General features: G+C 56.0%; 1 protein-coding gene across 1 annotated transcript; it reads right to left on the reverse strand.

Annotated features, from left to right (window-relative positions):
* Positions 1–10496: 10496 nt before the first annotated feature.
* On the reverse strand, positions 10497–12903 carry LOC104369361 (T-cell leukemia homeobox protein 3). Its single transcript, XM_033007074.2, has 3 exons — positions 12642–12903; positions 11354–11538; positions 10497–10784 (listed from the first exon to the last, which is right to left on the reverse strand). Exons 1-3 carry the CDS (start codon positions 12901–12903, stop codon positions 10497–10499), a joined length of 735 nt encoding a protein of 244 aa, XP_032862965.2.
* Positions 12904–12933: the final 30 nt, after the last annotated feature.

Raw genomic sequence — 12933 nt, forward strand, 5'->3', positions numbered from 1 at the left:
CCACAGGGACACCCATTCCTTCGCCACAAACCTCTGCACTGGCACCCCATCTTCCCCACGGACCCCCACACTGACACCCACTTCATCCCCCGTGGACCCCCACAGGGACACCCATTCCTTCGCCACAAACCTCTGCACTGGCACCCCATCTTCGCCACGGACCCCCACACCGACACCCTCTTCTCCCTCACGGACCCCCACAGGGACACCCATTCCTTCGCCACAGACCTCTGCACTGGCACCCCATCTTCCCCACGGACCCCCACACCGACACCCTCTTCTCCCTCACGGACCCCCACAGGGACACCCATTCCTTCACCACAAACCTCCACATTGAGACACTGAGACCCCTTCTTCGCCACGGACCCCCGCACTGACACCCACTTCATCCCCGTGGACCCCCACAGGGACACCCATTCCTTCGCCACAAACCTCTGCACTGGCACCCCATCTTCCCCACGGACCCCCACACCGACACCCTCTTCTTCCTCACGGACCCCCACAGGGACACCCATTCCTTCGCCACAGACCTCTGCACTGGCACCCCATCTTCGCCACGGACCCCCACACCGACACCCTCTTCTTCCTCACGGACCCCCACAGGGACACCCATTCCTTCACCACAAACCTCTGCACTGGCACCCCATCTTCCCCACGGACCCCCACACCGACACCCTCTTCTCCCTCACGGACCCCCACAGGGACACCCATTCCTTCACCACAAACCTCTGCACTGGCACCCCATCTTCCCCACGGGCCCCCACACCGACACCCTCTTCTCCCTCACGGACCCCCACAGGGACACCCATTCCTTCACCACAAACCTCCACATTGAGACATTGAGACCCCTTCTTCGCCACGGGCCCCCACACTGACACTCGATTCTTCCCCACGGACCCCCACACTGACACCCACTCTTTCCTCACAGACACCCGAACCAACACCCAAACTCCTTCCCCATGGACTCCCACACCAACACCCGCTCATTCCTCACAGACACCCAAACTAACATGCAAACTCCTTCCCCACGGGCCCCCCACTCCAATACCCATCCCTTCCCCACAGACCCCCACACTGACACCCATTCCTTTCCCACAGACACCCGAACCAACACCCAAACTCCTTCCCCACAGACCCCCACGTTGACACCCGTTCCTTCCCCACAGACCCCTTGTCCTACTCCGTGGACACCCACACCGACACCCACTCCAAACACCCACACAGACACTTGCTCCTTCTTCCACAGACACCTCCTCCCTTCCTCATGGCCATCTACACCTTCCCCCGCTACAGCCTCGCTGTCACCCTCACTTTCCCCCACAAACACCCCCATGGACACCTACAGCTCCCCACCCTCACCCCACTGACACCCTCACCGTACCCCACAGACACTCAAGCCCCCCCTGACACCCACACCATCCCACCCTGCCACCGGGGAACGTGTCTGGGTGTACCAGCCCGGCTGTGTCAGAGGGTGTACGTATATCTGGGAAATGGGAGAAACACACCAGGAGCTTGCATGGGCTAAAAAATGACTGTATTTTCTGAAATTCATCCTGTTTGGGTGCCACCCCCGGGTGATACCCCCAGAGCCAAGCGCAGACGATGGAGCGGTGGATAAATTTCACCTCACCCAGCGGCGAGTGTACTCGGCACACACCTCGCCGAGGATTCGCCACCCTGCCCACTCAGATCTCCCCAAGCACCAAAATCACACTGAAAATCCACTCCAGTGTATGCAAACATGGAGAAATCCCCAAACGGGAGTCTCCGGGTTAATAAACACGGAGCAAAAATCCCCCCACGGCTTCATAACCCAGCGCTAAACACCGCTGCATGTGTGGACTAGCTGTCCGTATCCAGTAAATCCTGCCTTAAATTAGGGATTTGTGCCATTTAAAGTCTCTTTTCACTGCCCAAGCCGTAGAAATGGACCTCATTATAAATGAGCATCGCTATATTTTTGAGCGTTTCAAATGGAAATTATGGGAATTCATGGGCCGGATTATCCTGCTTGCAAGGAAGCACCCTGGAGATGTCTACGGGAACCTCGGGGAAGAGGATGCCTGCAGGAGACAAAAGAGTCCCTCAAGTTTGCCTTTAAAACACTTCTTTTTTCCTGCCATTTAGCATCCTGTCTTCCACAGCGGCTTCAAAATAAGTGAATAAATACAGCTGCTGCTTTATTGCTCCTTATCCAAACAGCCAACCCCAATCCCGCCGCCGTGTAACTATGTGCTTAATTGAAATCACACGTTCAAAGCTGAGCAAGTGCCGAAGCCTTTCCCCCCCGCCCCCCCCAGAAAAAAAAAAAAAAAAAGCCGCCACTGAGAAAATAGAAAATCTGCAGATTCACAGCTTCTGGCTTTGCTTGCATGGAGGTTGTGTGGATTAAAATCTGGGTGTCATTGTACAAGCTGTTGGTTTGTTTTATTAAAAGCCTGTTTCGTTATTTTTCCTCTTTATAATAAGTCGTGACTGCCACTGTAATTCCTGTGGAAAGAGGCGTTGGCGACGCTCCGGTTATTAAGGGAGCAGGTTTGCGTTGCGGTTGTTGGGATGGGCGTGCTGACGGGATGCTGCTGGCGGGCGGGATGGACGGACGGACGGACGGACGGACGGATGGACAACCAGCAAAACCACCAGTTGACGTTTCCCTCCGGCTTCTCCCGCTTGGCCGAATCGGGCTGCCTAATGACGCGTCCTGTTTCCCATTAGTACTGTGTGCTCAGCTAATGCATTTCGGTTCGAAAGCTGGAAATTTTCACTCGCTGGTAATGACTTGGGAAATATAGCACCCAGCAGCCAGGAGAGCGGGGGGCTCAGGGCCCGAGAGCCCCCCCGGCCCCCCCTGCCCACATGAGGTTGAACCTCCGGCTCCATCCCCACCCCATCTGCTCCCAGCGAAGGGGCTTTTGCAGGAGCTGCGCAGGGGAGATGAAAGGATGGAGCCTGATCCTCTTTTTTTTTTTTGGTGGTGGGGTTTTGGTGGTTTGGTTTGTTGGTTTGTTTTGTTGTTTGTTGTTTTGGTTTGTTTTTTTTTTTTTTTTAATTTTATTCCAGTTTTATTTTTTAAGAGCGTTAAAAATAAAAAGGGTAGGGTAGGTTTCTTATGGGGGGTAAAAAAAAAAAAAAATCCCCACAACAAAACAACAACAAAAAAAGCCCCCAGCCCTTTGTAAACATCCCCCCTGAGCAAAGGGAAGGAGGTGAAAAGCATTTCCTGATAACTCCATTAAAGAATGAGGCTGCATTAACATTCCAAGTACCTCGACAAGAGATGAAAGTGGGGAACTTGAGTTCAGCCTCTCCTTGCTCCAGATGTTATTATGGGCTCCCTGAAAGGTTTTTTTATTTCTTTTTTTGCAAAGAGACAAAGATGTTGCCTACTTCAAACGGGGCTAATTGATGCTAATGACTATCAGATAGAGTGGGGGCCCTTATTCCCCCCTGCGAAGGGGAAAGAGAGAGTGCATTTTACAATCCCCTCATAGAAAACGCCCCACTCTTCAAACCAGGTTGCTGCTTTGGGGATTTTTGTTTCTGGCTGCTGCTTTCTCTCCTCCTCTGCTTCACCACCCTCCCCCCCCCCCCCCCCCCCCCCCCCCGTTTCTTCTTTTCTGTCCCCCTTCTTCTGGGCACCCCGCAGCTCTCACTTGTTTGCCCATGAGAAATTTCACACCTCGCCTCGGTCGGTGGGGAGAGCCCGGCTCCATTTCCAGCCCTCTCCGAGCCCCCCAAACCATCCCAGCGGGCGAAAGAAGTGGCGGAAGTTTCCCCAAACCCCCAGCAAGCACACGCGAAAACGTGACGGGGATTTTGCGCATCTGTAATCCGGGGCATGAGTCCTTCTGCAAGTGGGAAAGCATCTTGTCAAGCGCCAGCATCCTTTCAGTTGCATCCCATTAGGGAGAAGATGGATCCCAGGGCTCCTGTTGCTGATTAGACAGGCATGTGCTTGTGCTCATTAGGATAACTAACCCAGCACCGGGAACCTAAGGAGTCTGATATTAGGAGCTCATGCTTTTTACTCTTTAAAAAAAACAAAACAAAACAAAACAAAATTGCCTTTAAAATGGGGTGCTGAACACTAACTTTAGGTTTTAGCCTTGCGTTAGGCTTTTGCAGCCATTTCTCCTGTGATAATCCATAGTAATAATCAGGAACGATCCACAATCCAATAACAAAAAGGCAACGGGAAACGGCCCCAAATCATGTAGCTCCTGGAGCTGGCGATTTGCACCTTCCCAAGCCGGATCCCGCTGAATCCCATGGGGAAAAGGGAACAGGGATTCATCTTCGCTGGGAAAAGAGGAGCATGGGGTTTCTCCCTGGAGGATAACTGATGAGCGTTCGCTCCTTCATCGTAAAGTCTAGGAAGGAGAAATTACTCCGAACGATAATTACTGTCCCGTGCTCTCTGCTCCAGCAGCACCCAGCAGTGCTGGGTGCCCGGGTGCCACCCTACCTTGGTTTTTACACCCTCAGGTTGGTGCTGGGTGCTGCAGAGAGCTGCGGAGCGAGGTGCCGGTGTCGACTGCTCTTGGCAAAGCCCCTCTCTCCTCTCTGCGGCAGGATCCGGCCGCAGTTGGCTTTTGCCTTCTGGCTCCTCGGCACCTCGCAAGCTCCCATTAAGAAACCCAAACTGGGGTGAGGACAGGAGCGGTGGCACGACGCTGTCTGCACTTTGCGGGCCTTACACAGCAATGGGAGCCCCGGTTGCAGGTGGCAAGAGCGCGGCAGGGACGGCCACCGGCCGCGGGGAAATGCTTCTTTTGAGATCATGGTTACTTTCCAGCTGAGCTCTCCCCAGTTTGCTCCAGTGCCCAAGCACTGGTAAAAGCCCCACGCAAGCAGCAGCATGGGACGGACACGAGGACTTGGGAAAACACGAGTTTCCTCCAAAAATGTTACCCCACACGCTGGCCTGCAGAGGAGGCCGCCCCCATCCCCTCCATCTCTGTCGCCTTATTCCACCTCTCGCTTGTCAAACCTCTCGGGGAGGTGATTCGACATGTTCCTGCAATGGAAAATGAACCCTGGAAAATGCAGGGCCCCTGTTGTCAGCTCAGGGGTGCGGGCAGAGGAGGGGGAGCTGGCACAGGGAGAAAGGGGGGGGAAGGCAGAAGGCAACATTCTTCTCTCCCCCCAGCCCCAGACAGCCAATACACACCCCAGCCGCCCTTCAGACACCGGCCCTGGCTGCATTGTCAGGTTAATTTGGGATAATGGCCTGCAAAGCACCTCAGTCCCATCCAGGTCTCATTAGCACTTGATAATATCAGGCATCCTGAGGACTTGCGGCTCTTCCCCCTCCTCCCCAGGGCACGGAGCCCTGCACCTAGCCCCGGGTGTCCCTGGCGATGGGGACAGGACCTGTTCCTCCATTGTCAAGTTTATGGGGCAAAGCACCTCACCCCCCAGAGCCTCAGGGCTTTCCTGTGATTTATCACCCAGACTGCTATTTCCAGGCAAGATCAGAATTAAGCCCACTCCTCAGGATTCTGCCCCAGCCTTTCGGTGGGGAGATGTTGTCCCTGATCCAAGCGGGGCTGTGCCCCCAGGAATCACACCCCTCGGGCGTCGCATCTGGCTTCATAACCAGATGTGAAACGAGGGAGCAGCTGCATTCCACCACCCTCGCCCTTTCCCGGGTGCTGAGGACCCGGCCGCCTTGCCTGGGGTCCCTCCAAATACAGCGTGGGTTAAGTCCACGATGGGGACCCAGGTGACCCCCCAAAAATAAGCTAATACCCTCCCGCAAGGCCTCCGAGGACGCTCCGTAGCCCTCCCATCAAGCACAGACCTCAACACCTTCTTCACAGGGGTTGCAACTGTGGGTATTAACCATACATTCAAAATTAATTGGGAATTCTAAACAAACTAAGTGTTGAGGTAGCCCTGGTACAGGCCTGAGCGCAGGAGCAGGATCAGCCCGCTGCTCCCTTCAATTATCTTTTTTTCTCCCACATTGTTCTCTCCTAATGAGGAGACTAATGACCAAAGGATGGTTCATAAGTGGTTCCCAGACTCTCCTTGCCCAGGGCAAACACCGTCCACAATAGGATCACAAATTGTAGGGAGAAGCCCCGGCTGATCACATCAGAAACGGTGCAGGGATTTATCTCTCTGCCTTAACAATAACAGTATGTTCTTAATCGCCACTCCAAAGGGACAGCTAGCAGGGGATCTGCCTGGCCTCATCATTAAAAGCTGGCAGCATCTTTGCTAATGCTGCCCCTTTGTTCATCTTTCATTATTCCAATGCTCCGGCCCCGTTAATTCCTCTCCATCTTATTAAATCAATAGAGATGGAGTGGGGGAAGGATGGGGAAGAGCAGAGGGAGGGTCGGATCCGGCTCGGGTCTCAGCAGGGGTGCGGAGTGGGATCAGACCCAGCCTGCATGAGCTGATACCACATGTGTCCAAGGCTGCATTTCCCCACCTCCTGCAGCTGGGGAAACTGAGGCACGAGAGCATCACGGCCGAAGTCCCAGGAGGAGGTTTTAGCAGAGCTGGGGGGCACTTTATCTGACTGCCGGCCCTGCACCTCCTGGCGAGATCCCCTTATTCATCCCGTTCTGTCAGGGCTTCCTTGATATAATGATTTAGTCAACTTTTTAATATAAAATCACACCGTTGCAGAGGGTGTCTGATGTCAGAGCCCCCAGTACACCCCCAGTGAAAGCCCAGCCCAACTGTGCCACAAGGCCAAGGGATTTAGTGCCACCAACCCTTTCTAAAGGGGAAGATGGTGCCATTTTCATTATTTGTTCTCTTTTCCCGAACTGTTCGTCTCACCAAAATGAAGCAAACTGGTTTCTGGCAGGCCCTGCCGTGTGCGTGGCTGGGAGCAGAGCCGGGGAGGGATTTTCCCCCCCAGTTCTTTCAGTTGTTGCGACTGGGATGGGAGGTGAGGAAGGAGCAGGGAGCAGGGGAGCCGGGAGGGGGGTGGGTGAGCACCAGCAGCAATTTAAGAGCTGACGGGCCCCGTGGCAAACGCAGACCAGGCTGATGTTTTTCCCTTCCCAGACCCCAAACTTCCCCGCACAGCCCTTCGCAGGATTTAGGCTGCACAGGGCTGCTTGCTCTCCCTCCGACAGTGCTCGGAGCACGGTCCTGCTCCACAGCCCTGCGATTCTTATTGCAAGATAAATACCTCTTAAACCCATGATTTTTAAACCCAGAGATTTTGGGCCACCCCATATGAGGGGTCTCCTAGTCACTCGGTTTCCTCGCTGCATTTCCAGGTGGGTCACCCCATTTCACCCTTATTTTCAAGCACCCACAAGCTACTTCCAGCTGAGAATTTAACGCAATGAATCGGTGCCTTTGCTCTTTGGCTGAGCAAGGCAGATTGGGGCAAATTCATTCCAGAAAGACTACAAAAGATGGGATGTCCTGGTGTTTCCTCCCATTGCTTGTGATGTCTTTTTTTTTTCGTTTTGTTTATTTCCCCTGAAACCAGGCGGCCGTCAGAGCTGCCCGGCAGCCTCGGGAAACTTATTTGATGTTTCAATCGGGAATTAAAGGGGAGGGAGAAGCAGGGGGAAATGCTCCCTGACCATTTAACAAGATTACACGATGAGATGGAGCCTGGAAACATGCACAGCCGACCCTGGCGCCCCGCGTCCCACCTCGGGTCGGGCTTTGCCTTGAACCTCTGCCATCGGCAGGTCACCCTCCCCAGCACCCCAGCCCCCGTCCTCAACACACGTTAATCCCATTTAGCAACACCCCCCCCGCCCCCCCCCCAAAAAAAAAAAAAAAAAGAAAGAGCAAGGGGGCAATCAGCCGAGAAAAATGGGGCTCCCAGCTTGGGGATGGGATGCAGAAGGCGCCTGGGAAAGCAGGTGGGTTGTGTGGATTTTGGGGCTGGGGGGGGTGTGTGTGTGTGTCCTGCTGCTCCAGCATCCAAATGCCCCATCCCGCAAACTTCTGCCGTCCTGACTGGTGCAGATAAATCACACCCGTCGCCACGTGCTCAGCAGGAATAATCCTGGCTGGAAGCGGGGAAGGGGACACGGAGGAGCTCTAGGCTGCAGCTCCACCCGGGGTTCTCCCTTCTCCTCTCTCTCCATCCATCTCCAATCCCATCCCATTTACCCGGCCACCCATTTGCACCTATTCCCCAGGGTCCTGGATTCATCCCCAATCATCCAGCCATCCATCTTATCCTCATGCAGACTAGCTGTTCCTCTGTTCACCCTAATACATCCACCCACCCATCTCACAACCTACCCGTCCTACCAGCCACCTACTTATCTACAGAGCTGAGATTTGCCGGGGCAGGGCTCAGCACTGCATCTTTAGCAGATAACCTTCATCCTCTTAATAAAGCTGCTTAATTCTCACTTCCTTATAATTATCTGTCGCTGAAAGCCAACTTGTTTTTTTTGCAGACAGGTGAAAAAACCAGCATCTTTAAGAGAACAACGTGATAGGCGGGATTGGGAAGGGACTAGCAGGGTTTTGGGGACGCGTGTGGGGTTTGGTGAAGGACACAACTCTTATTCTACGCAGGCTTTCCTGGGGGATGAGAGGAGCCAAGGCTCTGTCCCAGATGGGTTGATCCAGCCCAGGACCTTGCCAAACTCTTGGTGCACCTCTCTCCCTTGTTTTCCACCGTGCCAAATCACTGTCCCCAGGTTTGATCCCAATCCATGTGCCCCGGTCGAGCTGCCAGGAGTTGGGCTGAGCTGCAAGACCTCCTCCCTGGACTGGGGAGGGAGATGTCTCCGAAGGGAGAAGGAAACTGCATTCCTACCCCATTTCCAGGACGCCAGAGCTGGCAGGGGCTTGGCAGGGTATAAAATGACCCAGCTGAATCCAGCTTTTCCTGCAAACCAGCAACTCCATCCCATTACCCGGGTCAGATGTTTGGCTCTTCTCACCCCCACTGGAGCAGTAACCAGCTGCTTTGTCCTGCAGATACCGTCCCTTCCCCACCCTAAGGAACCTGAAAACAGGTTATTCACTGGCTGGAAGACAGGGGATGGTCTTCCCCGGCCCCTGGCTGGCCCCTGGCAGGTAGGAAAGGGGACACAGGCATCCCGAGCCCCTGTGCACCCACAGAGCATCCCCGGGAGCGGGGACAGGACCCCCGAGGAGCCTGCCATAGTGGAAAAGGCCCAATTCTGCCTGAGGCTGAGCACCGCCAGCTCCCAGGGGATTAAAGGTGTCCTGAGAACAACTTAACTCTCGCAATCAGCTCATCCCCCCCGGCTGGGCGATATTAAAACATCCCCCCCCCCCCCCCCCCCGCCGTAAGCCCTGTTGTCTCGGGGATGATTGCAATAAACCCAGCGGCATGCGAGATTAGCAGGTTAAACCCACCGGCGCAGCCTGGGCTCTCGGCAGACAGGGGAAGACATTAGCACAGTTTGGGGCTGGCTAATCCCGGCTCTGAAAACAGCCGGAACAAAGGGCAGCTTCCCGTCACATCGTCCCCCTTCTCCTGGCACCATCCCCTTCTTCTTGCACTGTCCCCTTTTTGCCTCGTCCCCTTTTCCTTGCAGCGTCCCCTTCTCCTGGCATCGTCCCCTTCTTATATTGTCCCCTTCTCCTTGCACCATCCCCCTCTCCTGGCATCATTCCCCCTCTCCATGAACCCTTTCTCCTTTCACCCCCTCTCTTGGTTTCTTTCTCCTTGCACTGTCCCCTCTCCTTGCATCAGGTTTCACCCCTGCTCAAATAAACCCTTCACCTGGGTCCCTTCTTCCTCCAGCCCCAAGCCCAGGCGTGGAGAAAATACAGTTAGCAGGAGCTGGTGCTGCCCAGGGGAGCACCCAGATGTCCCCGTTGCTGCTTTTCCTCTTGCTGGTAGTCGCTTGCTTTGCATCCTTGCCCGGAGCTCCCCACGGAGCCCACCCTTGGCTCACCCCCAGGCCAGCAGCCGGCCCAAACCTGCCGGATTTTAAACCTCCTACATCTGCCTAAGCAAGGCCGAGCAATTAAAATTAAAACCTGGCTAATCCTTGCCCACCTGAGGCGGCACCCCAGGTGCCCAGCTCACAAAGCCACCACCAGCTCTGCTCTCCAGGTATTTTTTTTCCCTATTTTCCTGCCTCCAAAAGCCCCGGAGAGCTGGATGCCATCACTGGGTTGGGACGTGAGCTGCGAGATGGGAGATGGGTGGACCACAGGATGGAAGTGCTCTACAAGGACCTCGGCTCTGTCAAGGTCCTGAGCTGTTTTAGAGCACAAGGAGATATCTGAGCACCCAGCGCCTTTGGGATGAGCCTGGCTATGGGGCTGATTGTTTGGGGGGGGGGGGGGGCTGTGTGTGCAGGGAACCCCCCCACTCCCCCAGACCTCCAGGGCTTGTTCCCACCACCAAGCCCCCACCGAACGCTTGCTGCCACTGCAGGCATGTGGCGTTCCTCCTCCTCCCGAAAGATGAGCCCGAGAGTTGCATAAATAATTTATTTTCCCGCGGCAAAAAAAAAAAAAAAAAATAGGAACTGGTGCCCCGTCTATATTAGACAGGCTCTCTGCTATGAAACGTTCATATGATATGCACGGAAAAGCAGCCCGACGGGGCGATTCGGCAGCTCCTCGTCGCCAGTCTGTGCGGGTGCTGTCCCCGAGCCGGGGGACGAGGTCGTGTCCTCCCGCCCATCCTCCAACTCCGCTGGGAAGTCCTTGTCCTCCTTGCCGGGGTGGCTCTGCGAGTCGGGGCTCCTCTGCGGGGTGGTCAAACCCATTTTGGCCACTTGGGCTTGTTGCTGTGCCAGGCTTTGTTTCCTCCACTTGATCCTCCGATTTTGGAACCAGACTTTCACCTTAGGAAGAGGTCGAGTTTGGCTTTCAAACCTGGCTTCTCCATGGACCGTGGACTCCTGCTAAACCCCCCATGGCTCAGGCAACAAACCCTTAGGTGCCTGCAGCCTCAGATATTCCCTTGCCGGCCAGGACTTCCACACTCTGTCCCCAGTGAGATGAAAAACTGTTCCCTGCAACCCAAGAGCTTAGCTGGGACCTTCCCGTGGTTGAGAAGATCCAGCCTTAAGCTGGACACAATGTCAACCCCTCCAATGTGGCTCTAAGACAGCCACTTTGTGACTCAGTTTCCCCATCTGCGATCCTCCACCCTTTTAACAGTGGTTGAGAAGATCCAGCCTTAAGCTGGACACAATGTCAACCCTTCCAACGTGGCTCTAAGACAGCCACTTTGTGACTCAGTTTCCCCGTCTGCGATCCTCCACCCTTTTAACGTAAACTATTTGGAGTTACTCCCCCAACACGGCTTCTGCCCTGGGGCTGAGGGTCCCACCCGTTGCCACACAGGTTTTGGGGCCTCCCTGGACTTGCTGGTTGGGGTAAAGTGGTGCTGGAGCGTGGTGGGGCTCACCTGCTCTTCAGTGAGGTGCAGGGAGGAGGCGAGCAGGCACCTCTCCGTGCCCACCATGTACTGCTGCCGTGCAAACTCCTTCTCCAACCGGTCCAGCTGGTCACTGGTGAAGATGGTCCGGACTCGCTTGGCTTTGCTGGTCTTGGCTTTGAAGACGGGGTAGCAGCACTTGGAGATCAGGAAGCCTGGAGGCAAGACAAGAGAGGGGAGGTCGAGGTGGAGAGGAACCCTTGGAGGGATCCCCTTTAGAGTGGAGTCCCCCCTTGGAATATCATTTCCTGGAGAGGCAGAAGGGATCTTCCCAACTGGAGGTGTCCCTTTTAAAGAGGCAAAAGGGTGTCTTTGGAGGGGATCCCCTATTTGAAGAGGTGGGTGGTGGGCCCCCGTTTGCAGAGAATCTCCTTGGAGAGGTGGATACAAGTCCCTCTTGGAGAGAACCCCTTTGGAGGGGGTCCCCTTGAAGAGGTGGAAGGAGCTCCCCCATTTGTAGATGTCCCCCTGCGAGAGGCCAGAGGGTCCCATTTGGAGGGGCAGAAGAAGGTCCTTGTTGGAGAGATCTCCTTTGGGGGGAGGCAGAGGAGGTCCCCCATTTGGAGCCATCTCCCAGGGAGCGGTAGACAGGGGTCCCCCATCGGAGAGGTTCCTTTGGGGGAGAAGTCCCCCATTTGCTGAGGTGGCCAAGGGATGAACGGTGAAAGGAGGCTCCCCCATTTGAGGGGGGTCTCAGGAGAGACGGGCATGGGTCCCTCTGGAAGAGATCCCCTTTGGAAGGGTCCCCCAGAAGAGGTGGGCGTGGGTTCCCTCGTTGGAGAGGTGAAAGGCAGTGTCCTCCCCCCCCAATTTGGAGATGTCTCCTACGGCTTCAGGTCCTCGTTGGAGACACGGAGTGGGTCCCCTTGAGGAGGTGGAAGGAGATCACCCTTTGGGGTTGTCCCTGTGAGCGAGAGGGGGGTTCGGGTCCCCATTTTGGGGGGGTGTCCCCATGGGACAGGCGGGCAGCAGTCCCCCTAGAAGAGGATCCCTTGAGCGGGGTCCCCCCCTTGGAGAGGTCGACGAAGGTCCCCGTTTGGGGGTGTCCCCGTAAGAAAGGTGGCTTCAGGTCCTCCTTGGAGACCACCCCCCCCACCCCCCCCCCCCCTTTGGAGGGGAACCCTTTGAGGAGGTGGAAGGAGATCACCCTTTGGGCATGTCCCCGTGGGCAAGGGGGGGTTCAGGTCCCCATTTTGGGGTGTCCCCGCGGATGGGGGGATCTCGGGGGGGAGGGAAAGGGGGGGGTGTCCAGCGGTACCTGTTGCCCCGAACCGGGTGGCCCAGCCGGGGGGGGGCCCGCAACAGGCGGAGCAGAGCGGGCGGGGGGCGGCGGGCGGCGGCGGCAGGACCCGGGCGGCGGCAACGGTGGGTCCGGCAACGGGGGGGACCCCAAAAGAGGGGGGTCCCCAAAGCGGCGGCGGCGGAGGAGGAGGAGGAGGAGGAGGGGGGGGGGAGACGTGTCCCAGCAGCGCCGCGATGGTGAAGCCCTGGCCGGGGGACGGTGGGACCGGGGTGGGCATGGCGGGTTGGGGGGGGTGGGGTGGTTTGCT

This window comes from Tyto alba, unplaced genomic scaffold, assembly GCF_018691265.1.
Source record: "Tyto alba isolate M040663 unplaced genomic scaffold, T.alba_DEE_v4.0 Super-Scaffold_6, whole genome shotgun sequence".
Taxonomy (NCBI): domain Eukaryota; kingdom Metazoa; phylum Chordata; class Aves; order Strigiformes; family Tytonidae; genus Tyto; species Tyto alba.